Source organism: Pteropus vampyrus, unplaced genomic scaffold, assembly GCF_000151845.1.
Source record: "Pteropus vampyrus isolate Shadow unplaced genomic scaffold, Pvam_2.0 Scaffold419, whole genome shotgun sequence".
Lineage (NCBI taxonomy): Eukaryota > Metazoa > Chordata > Mammalia > Chiroptera > Pteropodidae > Pteropus > Pteropus vampyrus.
Genome location: NW_011889200.1, coordinates 2027215 through 2047738, shown reverse-complemented (window position 1 = coordinate 2047738; position 20524 = coordinate 2027215). Strand labels below are relative to the sequence as shown.

At 35.2% G+C, this 20524-nt stretch overlaps 1 protein-coding gene across 1 annotated transcript in view; it reads left to right on the top strand.

Moving 5' to 3' along the window:
* IL1RAPL2 (interleukin 1 receptor accessory protein like 2) overlaps window positions 1–20524 on the top strand; it is a 1186660-nt gene that overhangs the window by 598702 nt on the left and 567434 nt on the right. The window contains exon 4 of the mRNA XM_011380985.2: window positions 17881–18067. Within this exon, the coding sequence (XP_011379287.1) occupies window positions 17881–18067 (187 nt within the window). The remainder of the gene's footprint in view (window positions 1–17880; window positions 18068–20524) is intronic.

The following is a 20524-nucleotide window of genomic DNA, read 5'->3' as shown; positions in this document are numbered from 1 at the left end:
ATATATATTATATATATCAGTTTCCACATACTTGAGAGGTCCTACAGTATTTGTCATTCTCTGACTTATTTCTCTTAGCATAATGCCCTCTAGGTCCATCCAAGTTGCTGCAAATGCTTACATTTCATTTTTTATGGCTGAATAATATTCCATTGGGTATATCTGTCACTATTTATTCATCCATTGCTGTACACTTGGGTTTTTATATCTTGGCTATTGTAAATAATGCTACAGTGAACATATAGGTGTATATATCTTTTCAAGTTAGTGTTTTCGTTTTCTTCAGATAAATACCCTGAATTGGAATTGCTGGATCATATGGTTGTTAAAGAAAAAAAAAAATATTCAACCTGGTAAATTTAAAGATCTAATTGGCTTTATTGAACAATTCGTGAATCAGGCAGTATGCCATCTAATAAATAGAGAGGTGCTCCTAGAAGTACAAAATAAAAGGTTTTTATAAGCATAAACTAGACGGTACAAGAAAGTTATTAGCAAAAGAAAATAAATTATTGTTTCGGGCAAGGGCACCTTTCTTTGGGAGAATGACAGCAGAGATCTTATCAGGATGGTTATCTCATTAGTGTTGATTAGGAAGTTCCAGCCTGATTGGTTTAAGGTCATATATCTGGGAGGGACTGAAACTGCAATAAACTCTAGATTTGTTGTCCTATGGGCAAGCGACTCCACTTGGGCCTATTGTTTTATTATTAACATGGTAGTTCTATTGTTAATTTCTTGGTGAACTTTCCTACTGTTTTCTATAGTGTATGTACCAATTTACATTCCCACGAGCAGTGCACAAGGGTTGCCTCTTCTCCACATACTGACCAACTCATATTACTTCTCATCTTTTTGAGAATATCCATTCTAATGGGTGTGAGGTAATATCTCATTTTAGTTTTGATTTGCATTTCTCTGATGGTTAATGATGTAGAGCATCCTTTCATGTATCTGTTGGCCATCTATACGTGTTCTTTGGGAAAATATTTATTTAGATCCTCTGCCCATTGAATTACTTATTTTTGCAATTGAGTTATATAAATTCTTTATATATTTTGGCTATTAATCCTTTACCATATATATGATTTCATCAACAAAAGAAATGTCTAAAAACCTGTATAGAATTTTTATCAGAGTTTATTTGAGCCAAAACTGACAATATATGCTGTGGAGCAAGATTTCAAATGCTTCCAAGAATAATAGTTTGCAGTTTCTTTTATGAATTTGGAATTAAGGTGGGAACATAAGGAAGATTACTTGAAGGTTGGAGCAAGCAAGGCTGGGATCAGATTACAGGATAGTTGATATTATGTGCTCTATTGAGAGTGGTCATTTTTTAGAAGGAGGGGTCTGAAAAGAGTCATTTCAAAGGTGTGTTAACATAGATTCATAAGAACAATGGACAGGGCTTGCTTGAAAACCTTATACTAAAGAAGTTATAGGCCTGGGGCTTGACTACCCACCATGAACTTCCCAGTTAGGAATTTATGATTTATTACAACATCCCATTTTTTGTCCACAAATTTGCAAATATTTTTTCCATTCAGCAGGTTTCTTTTTCATTTTTTTGATGTTCCTTTGCTGTGCAGAAGTTTTATAGTTTCAAAAATACCCACTTGATTATTTTTTTCATTTGTTAATTTAGCTTTTGGTGTCAGATTTAAAAAATCATCATGAGACCTATGTTGAGGAGCTTACTGCCTGCATTCTTATAGGAGTTTTATGGTTTCATGTCTTACATAAAAATTATTAATACATTTTGAGTTAATTTTATTGTCTGGTGTAAGATAATGGTTTAGTTTTATTCTTTTGCATGCGATTGTTCAGATTTTTCAACATAATTTATTAAAGAGACTGTCCTTTTCCCATTGCATATTCTTGGCTCCTTTGTCATAAATTAACTGACCATATATGCATAGGTTATTTCCTGGGTTTCTATTCTGTTCCACCGATTTATGGTATTTGTTTTATATGCCAATAATATACTGTTTTGATCACTTCAGCTTTGTTGTATAGTTTGAAATCAGGGAGCATGATGCTTCCAGCTTTGTTCTTCTTTCTCATGGTTGCTTTGGCTATTCAGGGTCTTTTGTGGTTCCATATACATTTTAGATTTGTCTATTTCTGTGAGAAATGCCATTGGAATTTTGAGAAAGATTGCATTGGACCTATATATCGCTTTGGTACTATGGAAAATTTAACAATATTGATTGTTCTAATCTGTGAGTACAAAATAGCTTTCCATTTATTTGTGTCTTCTTCAGTTTCTTTGATTAATGTCTAGTAGTTTTTAATATACAAGTTACAACCACAATGAGATATCACCTTATACCTGTCAAAATGGCAATCTTCAAAAAATCAACAAATAACAAGCGCTGGTGAAGATATAGAGAAAGGGAACTTTCATACACTATTGATGGGATTGTAAATTGGTGTAGCCACTATGGAAAACAGTATGGAGATTTCTCAAAAAAATTAGAAATAGAGCTGTTATACAATATCATTTTTACTTTCTTGGTTAAATTTATTCCTACATGTTTTAATTCTTTTTTAAGAAAAGAATTTCTCCCAGGCATGCAAAGACGATTCAGCATCCATAAATCAATGTGATGCATCATATTAACAAAATGAAAAATAAACATCATATGATCATCTCAGTAGATGCAGAAAATGCATTCAACAAATTATATATTATTTTATGATAAAAACTCTCAGAAAAGTGGGAATAGAAGGAACGTACTTCAACATAATGAAGGCTATATATGACAAACCCACAATTAATATACTCAATGGTGAAAAACTGAATTTTCCTCTAAGATAAGGAACAAAACAAGGATGCCCACTATCACCACTTTTATTTAACAAAGGATTGGAAGTCCTAGCCACAGGAATCAGAGAAGAAAAACAAATAAACCATCCAAATAGGAAAGGAAAAAGTAAAACTCTCACTATTTGCAAATCACATGATATTCTGTATAGAAAACCCTAAAGACTCCACAAAACACTATTAGAACTAATAAATGAATTCAGTAAAGTTTCAGAATACAAAATTAATATATAGGAATATGTTGCATTTCTATACACCAATAATGAATGATCAGAAGGAGAAATTAAGAAAACAGTCCGATTTATAATCGCATCGAAAGGCGTAAAACACCTAGGAACAAATTTATCCAAAGAAGATACAAACAAATGGAAGAGTATACCATCCTCATGGTTTGGAAGGATTAATATTGTTAAATGATCCTTACTATCTAAAGTAATATACAGATTCAATGGATTCTCTATTAAAATACCAATGGCATTCTTCTCAGAACTAGAAAACTAATTCGAAAATTTATATGCAACCACAGAAGACCTTGAGTAGCCAAACAAACCCTGAGAAAGAACAAAATGGATGGTATCATGTTTCCTGATTTCAAACTATACTACAAAGCTACAGTAATCAAAACTGTATGGTACTGTCATAAAAACAGATATATAGATCAGTGGAATAGAATAGAGAACCCAGAAATAAATCCTTGCTTACATGGTCAATTAATCTAAAACAAAGGAGGCAAGGATATACAATTGAAAGTAGTCTCTTCTGTAAGTAGTGTTGGAAATCTGGACAGATGCATGCAAAAAAAAAAATGAAATTAGACCACTTTCTTACGACATATACAAAAATAAACTCAAAATGGTTTAAAGACTTCAATGTAAGTCCTGAGACCATAAAACTCCTAGAAGAAAACATAGGCAATAAACTCTCTGACATAGGTCATAGCAATATCTTTTTGGATATGTCTCTTCTGGCAAGGACAACAACAACGACAACAACGATAAATGGGACTACATCAAACTAAAAAGTTTTTGCACAGAGAAGGAAACCATCAATAAAACAAAAAGACAACCTTCTGAATAGAGGAAGATATTTGCAAATGATACATCCCAATAGAGTTAATATCCAAAATATATAAAGATTTCATACAACTTAACACCAAACAAACAATTGAATTAAAAAATGGGCAGAAGACCTGAATAAACATTTCTCCAAAGAAGACATACAGATAGCCAATGGACCTATGAAAAGATGCTCGACATCACTAATTGTCAGGGAAATGCAAGTTGCAACCACAATGAGATATCACCTTATACCTGTCAAAATGGCAATCTTCAAAAAATCAACAAATAACAAGTGCTGGTGAAGATGTAGAGAAAAGGGAACCTTTCCATAGTGTAGCCACTATGGAAAACAGTATGGAGATTTCTCAAAAAAATAAAAATAAAGCTGTTACATAGTATCACTTCTGGATATTTATCCAAGAAGATAAAACTACTAATTGTAAAAGATATATGCACCCATAAGTTCATTGCAATATTATTTACAATAGCAAAGATATGGAAGCTACGTAGGTATCCATTGACAGATGAATGAATAAAGAAGTTGTATGTATATATATGTACACACACATATATAAACACACACACACACGCACACATTACTCAGCAATAAAAAAGACTAAAGTCCTGCCATTTACAACAACATGGATGGACCTAGGGAGTATTATGCTAAGTAAAATAAGTCAGAGAAAGACAAATACCACATGATTTTGCTTATATGTGTAATCTATAAAAATGAGTAAAGAGAACAAAATGGAAACAGATCCATCAATATAGAGAAGAAGCTGATGATTGTCAAGGAGGATGGAGGTGGGGTATGGGTGAAATAAAAAATAGTAGTTAAATCACAACTGATAATAAAGATTAGAGAAAAAGAATATGTGTCTTGCTTTAAAGGGCATTTTTGAGCAGTGGGAAGCAGCAGCTCAGAGAGGTAGAGCTGAGACAACTTTCACGGTACCTGGACCTACCAACAACCAGAGAGACAAACGGCCCAGTCACAGCCTCAGCTACTGCCTCTAGGTGATTCCACCCACCCGAATTCTACTATATGGTCTTCTCCTCTGTTCCAATAGTCTCATACTCAACAAAATGAAACCAGGACTTGTTTGGCTACATCTCACACTGCTCAGGGCCTTCCTGCTGGCTGTGCTGGGATAGATGGACCCAGGAACTGACAGAGGCCTGAATGTGGGTGTAGAAGAGCCACAGGAAGAGGAATCCAGAAACTCTGAAGTCATAAAAAGAGAAGCTTTGTCTGCTGAGATGGCCCGGAAGCAGCGACACCCCAATAGCAATGAAAACCCATCGCACCCAGATTCTGCACTAAAGGAAACCAAGACTTGGAAAAATGGCTGATTCCAGTGCCGGAGCAGAAAAATTACAAAGTGAATCTGAAAGATCATTTTGTTCCAGAAAGTAAGGCATTGTTCAAAGAATCATGAGGACTTGTCAAAAAGATAGTAGCCAGCTAGAAAGGACTCACACTGGCCACATCTGGACAACTTGGGCTGAAAAAAAAAAAAAGAAAGAAAGATAGTAATGGATTTGTGGAAGACTGTACTTTCCAAAGACAGTCACAATAGATAGTATCTCCCATCTTACATGTTCTTACAAAGTGACCTTGACATCCCTCCCATTGAGAGGTATAGTCTACATGCCCTCCCCTTGAATCCAGGCAGGCTTGTGATGCTATGTGACTTCTGAGGCTAGGTCATAAAAGTCAGGGTAGCTTCTACCTTAGTAGCTGGAGCATTTATGCCGGAGCCCTGAGCTACTATATAATCTGTCCAATCACCCCGAAATCATTAAGCTGTAAAGAAGCCCAAACTAGTCCAATCTGAGGGAATCGCATGGAGAAACCCTGAGATCAAAGAAGAAAGAATTATGATGCATCAGCTCCCAGTTGTTGAGACTCCCTACTGTTGCAGCCTCAGCCATCGTCTGACTACAACTGCATTTAGAGCCCCTGAGCCAAAATCACAGCTACATTCTTTCCAATTTCTGCAGAAATACTAAGACCTGCAGAAACACTGAAAAATAATTAAATGCCTGTTGTTGTAAGTGAAAAAAAAACCACACATTTTTTTTCTCATGGTTAATTTATAAATGTTGGTGATGAGTTAATATTTCTATTGCTTCTTAGGAAAAAGAAACAATCAACTGGATTTTTAAAAGGTGGTTCTTTACTTTCTGCTGTCCTTTCTGGGGTATCAGTCATGGGCCTGTGCCTGCCCACAGGCACTGCTGTCCACCTGGTGTTAGTCAAAAAACAAGCAAAATATGATTAGGGTTTACAGTGTGGCAGGGCCTAGATGAGATATCAGATAAGTAGTGAATTTTGAAAAACATTACCATGACTTGTTATTCAATTTTATATGGGAAATAGGTATGGGGAGGTGGAGTAGAGTATGATTTTTAAGGCCTCTTCCTTGAGTAACTAGGTGGTATGACTAGTAATTTCTCTAATCATGATAGATATTATAGGAGGAAGAACAAATTGTAGGGGAGGGATGATAAGTTCAGTTTGGGACTGATAAGTGCCTTTATGACAGTCATATGGAGTCATAGTTATATGGTCATACCCGGCTGTAGGAGAGAGGATAAAACTGGAGAAAAATATTATAAAGTTGGATGTTTTAAACATGTAGTATTTTGTTGGAACCTAGTGCTTGAACAAAATTTCTGGAGATGAAGGTGGGAAGGAGAGAAGACAGAAACAGACAAAACAAAAGAAGGAATCCTGAGACCTGGGGGGGAAATGGCCAACATTTTGGGGCTAGGTGGGGAAGAAAAGCCAGTATTGGAGTTATTAAGAATGGTCAGAGAAGTAAACAGTCATAAGAGAGAGATATCTTAGAAAGACAGATTTAAAAGTCGGAGTTACACGTTTCAAATAATGCACAGAGGTCAGATAAGGTGAGAGTAAACAAGAGGTCATCATATTTGGCTAATAAGATATTCTTAGTGAGTCTAGTGATTGAAATTCAATAGAATGATGGGGCAGAAGCCAGATGATAGTGAATCATAAAGTGAAGTTAGATCAGCACAGAAATTTTGAATGTTGACAAATCTTTCAAGATCTCTGACAGTGACAGCTATGATGGGTAGACAAGGGTCAGAGAATAGATCATGGAGGCACATGGTATGACAGCTTAGTTGCTAAAACAATTAACTAATGTAATTGTCAACACAAAGACAAGGGAAACTACTCTGGCATCAACTATATGGAGAGGAAAGTAACCACATGTAAAGAAACCTCTGATTTTGAAGAATGTGCATTGTAACAGGCAATAAAGCAAAACTTTTGTAAATGCTATGAGAGTAATTGTGAAACAGCATATTGACAAGTGTAAAAATACTAGTGTGTTCTAAATAAACAGCAGTGAAGAAGAAAGAAATAGTTATTAGAGTTAGTGAAATTTTGGGGGAAAGTTCTTTCTGGGCGAGAGATTTGTTATTTTTCATAGAAACATCAGGGTTCTCCACAGAAAGCTCTTTGGTTATGGTATGATGTGTAGCAAATTGACTCTCTTAAAATTATCTTCAACCAAACAGTAAAGTAGGGATCACTCATTCCATGGTGGGCATGATGGGGATGTCAGGGAATCTTTTGAATTTACCTTGATTATTCCCTTTTCTTTGCTCACATCTCAGTTAATCATTGGCAGACAAATGTACAACTAGCTACTTGTACCCTTAAATGGCAGATTGCAATTGCTTACCTTGAGAATGGTGACTTGAACTTACCACTGGAAAGATCCATAATAGTAAACTATGAATGAATTATCATAATTATCATTTTTTTCTTGAAAAAGTATCTGACTTTAATATTCAACCTGCAAATAAATTATCATTTGTTTTGAATTTGGGATGAAAGATATTTAGATTATAAAATTTTATCTTGAGTACATAGTTTTTAGAATACATGTGTGTGTATAATATTTCTACTGTAATCTGATCCATCGACTACTCTTTTTTAAACAACAACAAAACAAAACATCTTGATTTACTTGATAGTTTAGCCTGGGATCAATGAATAATGTTAAAGGGGTTAATTTTTATTGAGCACTTACTACATCCTAGGTACTGTGCTAAGTGCTTTAAATGAACTATCTCACTGTTGGGAGATAATTCTCCATGGGTTTCTTATATCTCTGCATGTCCCAGATTATCTTTTCAAGGACGTGTGTATAGAGAATATTAGAAGCTAGAAATACGTTCTCCCACCAGAGCAAAGAGCAGGTTTGCCTAAAACCTTAGAAAATAGAGATAGTGTCTCCCTCTGGAGCAAAGGGCTGGCATGCTAATGACCCCATTATTAGAAGATTTCTGTTTCCTAAACTTGGGATTCCTTTCCTATAATGAAACCCACTGCTTGTACAGGTGTTGTCTGGACCTCTTTGTATTGAACTATGGGAATTGGGTTTGGGAAAGCAACACAAATGCTGATACTCTGGCTACTTCCATCGCTGTGAATAATTTACTGCCAACTATTTATGACCCAGGAGTGTCTCATCTTCTACCAATACGCATGAAACTGGCAGGCTAATGTACTAGCTTGCAAGTATGGTAAAATCTCAGACCTTTCACAGTTTTTAAAACTTATGTAATACAACAACCTTATAAGGATAACTCTTTTGTTACTCTTATTCCATATGTGCAAGAAATACACCTCAGCGACCTGTCCAAAGATCCATAGTTAGGACATAATAGAGCTGAGATTTTAACCTAAGACTCTCTGACTCCAGAGGCCACATTCTCAAGCAGTGAGCTACTCAAGTCCAGTTCAGTTAAAGCTCCTGGGTTGACCTTTTCTCTGACTACTGTATCATGAACTATAAAGAAATTATGTTTGGATAATCCTGGGTTGGAGATTATCAGTTTCATACCAAAGGCTATGTATTCCTGGCAGCAGAAGAGAAAAACAGTTATTTGTTCTCTGCTCATACCTCCAATAAACCTTATTAACTGGATTTCTGCCGAATGGGAAAAAATGTACATAAAGTCAAAACCATTTATATTGACATTATTATAGACTAGAGATATCATCCATGAACAATGACATTCTTTGTTAAAAATAAACCAAAAAAAAAAACAAAACAAACAAAAACATTCCCCCAAACCCTGAACTATTCACAACTCTAAATAAGACTATTAAAGACTAAAATATGCAAAAGAAAATTTTTCAAAAGATTCTTTGTTCCCTCAACTTATTATAGCACAGATTTTTTAATGATTGTATTGTTTACATCTGTTTTTCAATATATATAAGTCACATGGCATACAGCAAGTGCTCAATAAGTGTCATTTGAATGCATCTAAAAGGACGTGGCTCTTCATAAAATTATATTAGGAAATTTGTCAGAGGTTTGGCCCTCTGGTCTTTTTCTTAAGACTATTTTGTTTTTGAGAAGATTTAGGTTTCTAGCAAAATTGAGAGGAAGATACAGAGATTTCCCATATACCCTCTGCCCCCACACATGCATACCCTATTATCAAGATACCCCACCAGAATGGAACATTTGTTAAAGTTGATTAACCTACATTGATACATCATTATCACTGAACGTCTGTAGTTTTCATTGTAGATCACTCTTGCTATTGTACATACTATGCATTTGGATAAATGTATAATGACATGTATCCACCATTATCGTATCATCCAGAGTATTTTCACTGCCCCCAAAATCCTCTGTGCTCCAACTATTCATCCCTGCCTCAACTCCTCAGCAACCACTGATCATTTTACTATCTCCATAGTTTTGCCTTTTCCAGAATTTTATATAACTGGAATCCTATAGCATTTAGTCTTTTCAGATTGGTTTTCACATATTATGCATTTAAGGTTTTGCCATATATTTTTCTTACTTCTTAGCTCATTTTGTTTTTCATTTTGAACTCAGTTCTTTTTAGTGCTTAATAATATTCTATTGTCTTGATGTACCACAATTTATTTATCCATTCACTCACTGAATTACATCTTGGTTGCTTCCAGATTTTGATAATAATGAGCATAGCCACCATAAACATCTGCATGCAGCTTTTTATGTGGACATAATTCAAGCTCAATCATATGGTAAAAGTATGTTTAGTTTTGTAAGAAACTGCCAATCTGTCTTCTAAAGTGGCTGTACCATTTTGCATTTTTATCAATAATGAAAGAGAGTTCCCTTTGTTCCACATCCTCACCAGCATTTGCTCTCAGTGTTCTGGATTTTGGACATTCTCATAAGTGTGAATTATTATCTCATTGTTGTTTTATTTTGCATTTCCCTGATGACGTATGATATACATCTTTTCAAATGTTTATTTGTAGATTGTTTGATTTCTTGTTGTTAAGTTTTAAGAGTCTTTTTTTCTGTGTATTTTGGATAATAGTCCTTTATCAGGACTATTGTGTCTTCTACAATCATTTTCTCCCAGTCTGCGGCTCGTCTTCTAATTCTCTTGACATTGTCTTTTGTTGAGCAGAAGTTGTTAATTTTTGTGAAGTCCAGCTTATCAATTATTTATTTCATGAATTGTGCCTTTGTTATTTTAATTTAAAAATTATTACCATATCCAAGATCATGTAGGTTTTTCTCTTATGTTGTCTTCTAGGAGTTTTATAGTTTTGCATTTTACATTTAGGTCTGTGATCCATTTTGAGATACTTTTTGTGGTGGGTATAAGATATGTGACTGGATTCATTTCTTTGCTTGTGATTCAGTTGTTTCAGCATCATTTGTTGAAAAGATGTTCTTTGCTCCATGGTCCTGACTTTGCTTCTCTGTTAAAGATCAGTTGACTTAATTTATTATTTATTTTTATTTTTCAATTAGAGTTGACTTTCAATATTATATTGGTTTCAGGTATACAGCATAGTAGTTATACATTTATATATTTTACAAAGTGATCCCCTGATTAGTCTAGTACCCACCACTATACATAGTTATTACAATATTATTAAATATATTCCCTATGCTGTACTTCACATCCCCATGACTATTTTGTAACTATAAATCTGTACTCTCCATTGACTATATTTATGTGGGTCTATTTTCAGACTCAATATTCTGTTCTGTTGATCTATTTGTCTACTCTTTTGCCAGCCAATACTACATTGTTTTGATAACAACCTGAAGTCAGGTAGTGTCAGTCTTCAATTTTTTTCTCAGTTTTAAAATTATCCTTATATAGATCTTGTAAATATTTTGTTAGATATCTAAGTATTTCATTTTGGAAGTTTCTAATGTAAATGGTATTGTGTTTTTAATATCAAATTGAAAACTGATCATTGCTGGCATATAGGAAGTCAATTGACTTTTGTGTATTAACTCTATGTCTCAAACCTTGATAAAATTGCTTATTAGTTCCAGGTTTGTTTGGTTTCTTTTGGTCAATTCTTTCAATTTTTCTACATAGACAATTAAGTAATCTGTGAGCAAAGATGGTTTTATTTTTTCTGTATTTCTTTTCCTTCTTTTGTCTATTACATTAGCTAGTACTTTCAGTATGATGTTGAAAAGGAGTGATGAGAGGGGATATTCTTTCCTTATTCCTGATCCTATTGGGAAGGTGTCTAGTTCCTCACCACTAAGTATGATGTTAGCTATAGGCTTTTCATAGATACTCTTTACCAGGTTGAGGAATTTCCCCTCTACTGAGAGTTTGTATCATGAATGGGTGTTGGATTTTGTCAAATGCTTTTTCTGCATCTACTGATATGATCATGTATTTTTTCTATTTTAGCCTATTGACGTGATGGATTGTATTAATTGATTTTCAAATCTTCAATTAGCCTTCCATATTTGGGATAAATCCCACTTTGTTGTCATATATAATTCTTTTTATACATTACAAGATGTAATTTGCTACTATTTTGTTGGGGATTTTGCATTTATGTTCATGAGAGATATTAGTCTATAGTTTGTTTTTCTTTATGTATAATGTCTTTGGTTTCATTATTAAGGTAATGCTTCATAGAATAAGTTAGGAAGTATTCCGTCTACTTCTATCTTCTGAAAGACATTGTAGAGAATTGATATAATTCTTCCTCGAATATTTGATAGAATCCGTCAGTGAATCCATTTGGGTCTGGTGCTTTCCATTTTGGAAGGTTAATTATTGACTCAATTTCTTTAATGCCCATAGGCCTATTCATATTGTCCCTTCTCATGTGAGTTTTGGCAGATTGTGCATTTTAAGGCATTGGTCCGTTTCACTTAGGTTATCAAATTGTAGACATAGAGTTGTTCATAGTATTCCTTTATTAACTTTTTAATATCCATGTGACCTGTAGTAATGTTCCTCTTTTATTTCTGATATTACTAATTTGTGACTTCTTTCTTTTTTTCTCCTCTTGGTCTTTAAAATTATTAACACTGCATGTTTTTAGTTTTATGTACTTACTTCTGCACTTGCCTGAAAGTCTTCTTTCCAACAAGATCGAAGATATTTTTCAATAAAATTTTCTTATTTTTGTAATGATTCTCAAGAAATGGAATTCATCAAAGGGCCCGAGATCCTGTTTGTTTATTCATTCGTTACCCTTCCTTGAATTCACTATATTATCAGTTCATAGTTCTTATGTTTTAAGGAGGACAATATCATCCAAGGATGGTAGATTGATTGATAGTTATGCATAGTCAATGCATATTTCAAAACCGTCAGAAATCAAAATGTTTTAGTTTACTGATTGTTAGATAGTTCTGAAATTTGCAAAAAAAAAGTATTTTGAAGTAAGGATAAGACAAAGCAACCATTTAAGAGTTTCAAATATATCCCAAGGCATTTTATCCGGATTTCTGCTTTTAGATATGAAAAGTTTCCTAATTTATTTAGTTTCTTTTCAATAGGTAAACTCTGGCAATATAACAAATTCACATGAACTCAAATTCTGAAATGAAACTTTATATTTTATTTTATTTTTGTATGAATTTTAAGAACATAAATTACCTCAAAGACTTGAAAACCCATATCCAAAAAGATATTTGCACATTAATGTTCATAGCAGCATTATTCACAGTAGCGAGGACATAGAAGCAACCGAAGTGTCCTACGATAGATGATTGGATAAAGAAGTTGTGGTACATATATACAATGGACTCTTACTCAGCCATAAGAAGTGATGAAATACTGCCATTTGCAACAACATGGATGGATCTCAAGATAATCATGCTAAGCGAAATAAGCCAGACAGAAAAAGTTGAAAATCACACGATATTACTTATATGTGGTACATAAACCTAAAAGCAACAAATGAGCAGGACAAACAAACAGAAACTCGTGGACATGGACTATAGACTAGTAGTTAACAGAGGGTAGGTGGCGATGGAGGAGAATGGAGGTAGATGGGGTAAAGGGGGTCAAATATAGGGAGTTTTGGGGAGGGTGAAGTGGGTAAAGGGGATCAAATACATGGTAGCTGAAGGAAACTGGACTTTGGGTGGTAAACACACAATAGAATGTACAGATGTTAAATTATAATGTACACCTGAAAATTATGTAATTGTATTAATCAATGTTACCCAATAAATGTAATAGAAACCTTATATTTTAGAGTATAAGCCTGTTTCATAAATGGGAGTTAGTAAGGGGCATCTGGATTTTTCATGTATGTTTTAAATCCTGGGTCTTGCTTTTCCCTGCAGGGAACCCAAGTTTGGTCAACATTTTCCTGTAGAAATACTTTTTGGAAAAAGTATAATTTATGACCTAAAGTATATTAAATTTTTGAAAGAAAGTGAAGTTTACTCATAAACTGGTAAATTCTTCTGTGCTGTGCACATTAATAACATCATTCTTTAAATGTTATGCACATCTGTATGCATCTCTTTGAGCTTCTCCAAGTTGGTATGGATAACCAAGAGTATATTTGGCTGTTAACCCATTTTGACATCAAGTTCTGAGAGTAGCCAGGGGTTAAGAGCTAAAAACTTGGTTTTCATCCACTGACCAGCTATATGAGCTTGACTACATTATTTGTCCTCTCTGTGTTTACATTTTACTCCTCTGAAAAATGTCAATGATATTTACCGGCACATTTTCCTGATTATTAGCAGAATTAAGTAAAATAAGATATATGGAAGTTCTTGAAAGATTACAAATGCATGCAAATGTATAAAGCATTGCTGCAATTTCACTGCAAAGGACCTCTGCTCATATTGAGCCTAAATGTGCTCCTTGTCCTCAGGATGTGAGGGGAGGACAGAAAGAAGTACAAACTTCATTCTTGCAAACTCATCAGTTGGCCTCCTCAAACTTGCACAGCTCTAATTGTGCCTAATGAAAGAAAGGTAATATTTTAGGTCTCTGTTGCAGAAAACATTTTAAATAGAACTGGCCTGGAGGCATTTTTCAAAACAAAATCTAAATAATGGAAGATTGTTAGTGGGAACTGTGACAGGGCTAGATTACACAATTAATAAAGATCAACCTGAGTCTCAGACTGACAGGCAGCCTTGACTATACCTTCCCCAGGTCAGTGACAGAGACAGCAGGACTCATAGTAGGCCTTGTCTCCGACTTCCAGAGAATTTGGTCATTATCAAGGACTTCATATTAGGGCTTCTTCATAGGTTAACAAATAATTTGTCAGCAAGTGACCAGAGCAAGAGCAAGTTCATGCAGGTCCCTGACCTAAGCTTGTCTGTTGATAAAGATTAGAGAAGACTGAAACCCAACCTTTTCCCTCCTTCAACCCATCAACCATCCCCAGAGTGGTTTCCCTGTTCTTATCCCCATCCCAAATTAATGAAGGTGCTGATGGCATGGCCTACAGAGTTTAAACTTTGAAGTGGTTGGGGAAGAAACACATAGGAATATCTCTTGTCTTTTGTCCCTGGAAACCCTGCCTGAAAGTCTGGGCTTTATTATAGAAGTCATTCGTCTAAGAAACACCTGGAAGTCTTAGTGAAATTCTTACTAACAATTTGACTTCCAAAGTTCTAGCATTTGCCTAGTAGCATTTGCCTACTCATCGTACCCAGAAGTTCTTTCCTGTTTTAGCTGCTTTCGTGTGATTCACATCTTTATGTGTCTAGGTCGGTATATCTCTTTGATCATTTAAGACCTTCATGGTCCTCTGGTACTAGGCCTGTTGCCCAACTGACCTCTTACAGACACTTTCCTATCAAGTAGCTGTCTTAACTCAGTGGCATATCTTAATTAATTGGTGCTAGTGTATCATTTTTATTATATTGATTATTGTTCATAATTATATAACACATACGATTTATGATTATTTTTTGTTAAAATATGCATAACAACTAATCCTTGCAGTAATAACGATTCTAACTACAATTTAGTAAATACTATGTATCAGATGCTGTATTATACACATTATTTTTATAGTTACAAAGACCTGAAGAGGTCAGGTATTGTAATCATTCCAACTGAAAATGATAAACCTATTTTTGCTCATGGTTGTATAATTAAAGGAACATCTTCCTTCAACTTCCAATGGAACTACCAAAAAGGACTTCTTATCTCCATTTTTCACCTGAGGAAACTGAGACTGAGAGATGTTACATAACTTACGCATTGAACTCAGTGGATCTTAGTTCAGATCTGGTGCTTTGTTAAGAAACCACTGCATTATATTGATCACTTATTTAGTCTACTTTGTTTTCTACCAAGAGTTAAATACATATGGGATAGTGAGCTCCTTTTATGGCATTGAGTGTTCTACTTCAATCGCTGAGATGACTGGTCAACAGCTCTCTTTAGCTGGGGTTATAACATAATAATGGGTAGATATTTCATAAGTCTCTTTCACCTATATGGATGAACACCATGGAGCAGATATGATCAATGTCTTCCACATTAAGAACTGTTCAGAACACTGCACACCTAGCAGAGGTGATTCTCTTTTTTCTCTCTTCAATATATTTAAAAGGCTGTATATTTATGTTACCTCAATCCTCTGTACCCACCTTAGCCCTATTTGTCTCCCACATGTAGTCAGTATATTCTTTTCTTTACTAGTATGCTGATGCACAAAGACTTGGCTAATCCTTATCCTTGAGGTACCAAAATACCTGCAAAATTATTCTAAGTCATATTTAAAAAAAGGAATGCGATATTTCACCAGCCATATACCTGAATCTGTAGAATGGGGAGAGATGTCAGTACTATATGGGGTTGAGGCAAAAGTAGAGCAGAGAGGACATGTCTCTTGAATACATACCTTTTGATGTCCACTCATTTATTAACTAACATTTACTGAATTTGAGTACCTATTATCTATTCATTTAGATCTCAGGGATAGAATGATGAACAAGAGCAACAAATTCTTTTCTTACATTTACCAAATAAAGAAATGATAAAAGATCAGAGAGAAGAGCAGATATAAAAAGTTCATGGATTGAATAGGCTTAAAGTATTCAAGGAACAGAGAAAATGCCATTGTGACTGCACCCTAATGAGTAAAGGACACAGCATTATGATAGGCCAGATCATGCAGGGCCTTAGAGGAAGTAAGAAGACATGAAAATGTTTATTACTGAAGTAAATTGGGGTCAAGAAGAGCCAAATTGATTAAACTAAACTTTACCTTCTTGCCTGAGACTTAAAAAAAAAACGTTGGTGCCTTTAGCTTTATGGCTTTTAAAGAGGTTGTCAAACATACAAGAGAATGAAATATTTTTACATTTAATCCTCAGTAGGCATATCTTATGCCTTTTGGGTTTTAGGATCCTACATTGAAGAAGAGAGAAAAGCAATAGCTCATGATCTACACTGTATAATGGGGTTGCATCTGAACATCAGAATGGGAGTACTTTGATAGCATCCTTCTCAGATGACATAGGCATGGGCATAGTCAGAAGTACTTGCCAGTAATTAACTTTACTAGAAATCCAGTATCAGTCATTTTGATTATATTAGTTTACAAACCCAGTGGGCAACAGCAATCTGTACTTCTGTGTTTTGTATATCTAGCATCTTGAGAAATTTCAATGAGTACTAAGTAGTATGAATACTAACAATGCTTTGAGGCAATCTTAAAATTGTTGGTTAGTATGCTAATCCCATCTGTCAGGATTGCTATCACTTGATTACAAAAACACTTGGTTTTAAAGTATTCTTGGCACTTTATATTTTTAACAGCAGCTATCTGTTGGTTTTTAGACAGATATGGGTCTGAAATGTCCTTCCAAAAGATTTCTAGCTGACCCTCTTCTAAGCCTTACCAGGTTGCTTCTGATCTCTTCCTCACACTTTTTCAGTTTTCTTCTGTGTGGCTGACATCTTCAGGAGTTCAGGTAAAGTTCAGGTAGGGGAAGGTCATGGGGTTTACATAGAAAAATGAAGGCAATATTGTATTCCATAAATACCCTATATAATGAGTTAGCCAGTTAATGGCCAATTTCTAAAGTGACCTTATGGTAAAATTCAGTGTTGAAACTCCTTTATAGTGCTAGTGTTGGTGGATTAATCCTGACTGACTACACTCTACTAGGATTTCTTCTTTGTAAGAACCCAGAATTTGACCTCTGACGTATCTCAGTAAATACCTTAAAAAGTTATATAAGTTAACAGGTATCTTTTGTATGTTGATATGGCTTTTGGTATATATCTTGTATAAGAAAATGTTGGCTTAGAAACCAATGGCAAGATTAAACAACTTTGGAATACCTGGCAATGGACTGGCCATAGGGGCAGAACAGAAATAGCTATACCTCTAGTTATAGACTTTCTCACCAGTTTTCACTATCAGACTTTCAACATACAAATATTTATCACTGGGAAAGAAGTCTAACCACCTTATAGTTCAGAAGATGGGCATAGTTGTTCTATGTAGCTATCTCATGATCAGAAATGTCCACATTAGCATTTTGTTTCATATCTTCCTGTCAACTGAAGTAGAAAACTATTCTGTGTTGTTTTCATGTTGTTTCTGATTTCTAGGCAAGGTCCTAAATGGAAAAGTCAATACTTTTGAAATATGTAGAGTACAAACAAGTTGTAAATACCTGATAAAGCCATTTTGCTATTTCTCTGTTCCTACAGAAACTCAACATATTGCATGAAGGTTTCAATGTCCTTGACTGTTGCAGAGAATGAATCAGGCCTGTGCTACAATAGCAGGATCCGCTACTTAGAAAAATCTGAAGTCACTAAAAGAAAAGAGATCTCCTGCCCAGATATGGATGACTTTAAAAAGTCTGATCGGGAGCCTGATGTTGTGTGGTATAAGGTAACTCAGCATGGTGTTAAATGATTTTTTTTTTTTTTACCTTTAGTCAATAGTTGGTGTGGGGATAGGAAAAGGGAGAGGTTTTATTTCTCGTTTTTGGTATTAGATATTTCACTAAGAATCACCAGATCCACAGCTACATAATTCAGAGCTATGACTCCTATATATCACTGGTTTTCATGCACTTCTATCAGCAGGTATTAGAAGCAATCCCACCTTCTCCAACTGCTAAAAATAAGTAAAATCTTCCTCTTCTCCAACTCATTAGGGCAAATGGAAAGAAGAGTGAAGATTTAAGAAAGAAACTATTTGAAGAATATAGAAATGTTATTTACTAGTAGGAAAAAAAGGCCCATCATTTCAAGTAATAGTACTTACAAATAGTACACTGTTATGGTCTACATTGTAAGAACCTCTGCAGTCAAGGCAGAGGAGAGAAATGGGTCCAGTGTAGGATGTGTGAATACCAGAAATAACATGTTTAGCTAGAAATGAACCACATTCAAAGGTTGAACATAAAGTTTAAGCAACTATTTACAGAGGTGTGGTTAAGGTTCAGAAACTCAACAAGGGAAGAAGCTGTAAATTACCACTTGTAGGCCTACAGTGGCAAGGGGAAGTAGCAGTGTCACTGGAACCCAACAAGAGCAGTGCATGCCTGTCAAGAGCTGTGGCCTTAGTGGAACATATGAACTGTGGCAGAGAGAGTGGAAAAGATAAATACCCTAATCCTTCTTAACTCTTGCCTTCTGATTTCCCACTAGTACTTCCCTATCTCCCACATGTAGACTCAAACAGAAGTCAGAGGACAAAACCAAGAGATAGAATCAATAGTCTTCAGCTTCCCTGAGTGTAGCATAGGGCAGAGAAGGGCAGAGAATGGACCTAGGGGAGGAGGTAGAGAAATAACTACACAACCTTTCAGCTATGATATTCTGGCTGCTAGCCTGGGGCACTGTGGTACTATAACGGGACTGAGTACCCTCTGTCAGTCTGAGCCACAGTGGTTGAGACATGGTAGAGTTTTAAATGTGTTGGCCAGAGATGACCAAGAAGGTTTTCTGCACAGGTGCTGTGCACACAGTTGAAACCAAACACACACTAAAGATGGAACAAGTTGTTTCTACAAGATCTGACAGAATTTCAGTTCCCAGGGAGGCCTAAACTCTAACTCCTATGACTGCCATATGGTTTTACATTTGGAAGCCTCTCCATCTTCACACCTGGAGAACTCACCAATAGACACCAACAGCATGTCCTAAACTAGGACCTCAAGTCTCTATGCAAAGTATCCTCTCCCATTTTCTTTCCTTAAAGAAGACAATATTCTAATAGATAAAAAGGAACATGATATCCATTACACATAAATATAGAATATTCATAATTTGGTGGGACTCTTGATGCTATCATCAGCCTTGTTAGTGTTTATTAAGTATTTGTTATGTGCCATTCACTGTGCTAAGCTTGGTCACTACATTATCTCATTTAAATCTCAGTGCAACTCTGTGTGGTGGGCACAGTTACCCTCATTTAATACAGGGGAAAAAAATCGAGGCCTAGAGGGATGTTGAAATTTGTTGTTAGTTACTCAGCTAACAAAGCCTGGTTTTGTATTTAAGCAGTGACTCCAGAGTCCCTTTTCTTGCTCACTACTCTCTCCTGAAATGGGCCTTGATCACAGCACTTCTCTAAGATGCAGCACTGGTGCTGAGGAGCCCACCACAATACAGAGTAAGATGGTTTTATTTCAATTTTATAGTTGAAGAAGGGCGGTTGACCAGCTCAAAAATTAGCAGCTAGGAGTAAAACTCAGGTCATCAGCATTTTCTAACAATATTCATTCTACTACCTCATCTTTTTATCTTTCTACTAAATTTTTTCTTCCCCTTTCTTCATATTTGTAGACATCACTATTGTCATTGTTTACCAAGGCAATTTATTCACTGGGCAATGCCGACCCTCCATCTCTCTTAGAAATGGACTGACAATGGTGATGCCTGGATTATACCATTTAATATTTCTACAACATTTTACAATTAATAAATAATCATAATAAAAGCTAAAATTTATTGAGTATTTACTATAAGCCCAGCTCTGTTGTAAGTACTTTCGATGGATTAACTCAATCTCAAGAACTACTATATGAGGTAGGTATTATTATTATCTCCATTTTATAGAAGAAGTGACTAGAGACTCAGAGAAATTAAGTGACTAACAAAAGTCACACAGCAGTTTTTGACTTGTCATTTGGCTACTGGGCTCATCCTCTTAGCCACTAGACTATACCAATGGATCAGGATGAAAAACCAGAACCCAAAGTTAAAGAGTCCCTGAACCTCCCAGATGTGTTGTTAACTCTGTTTCCCATACAAGGTTTCAAGTAAATCTTTGATAAAAAAAAAAGGAAGAAGAAGAAGAAAGAAGAAAGAAGAGAAGAAGGAGGAGGAGGAGGAGGAG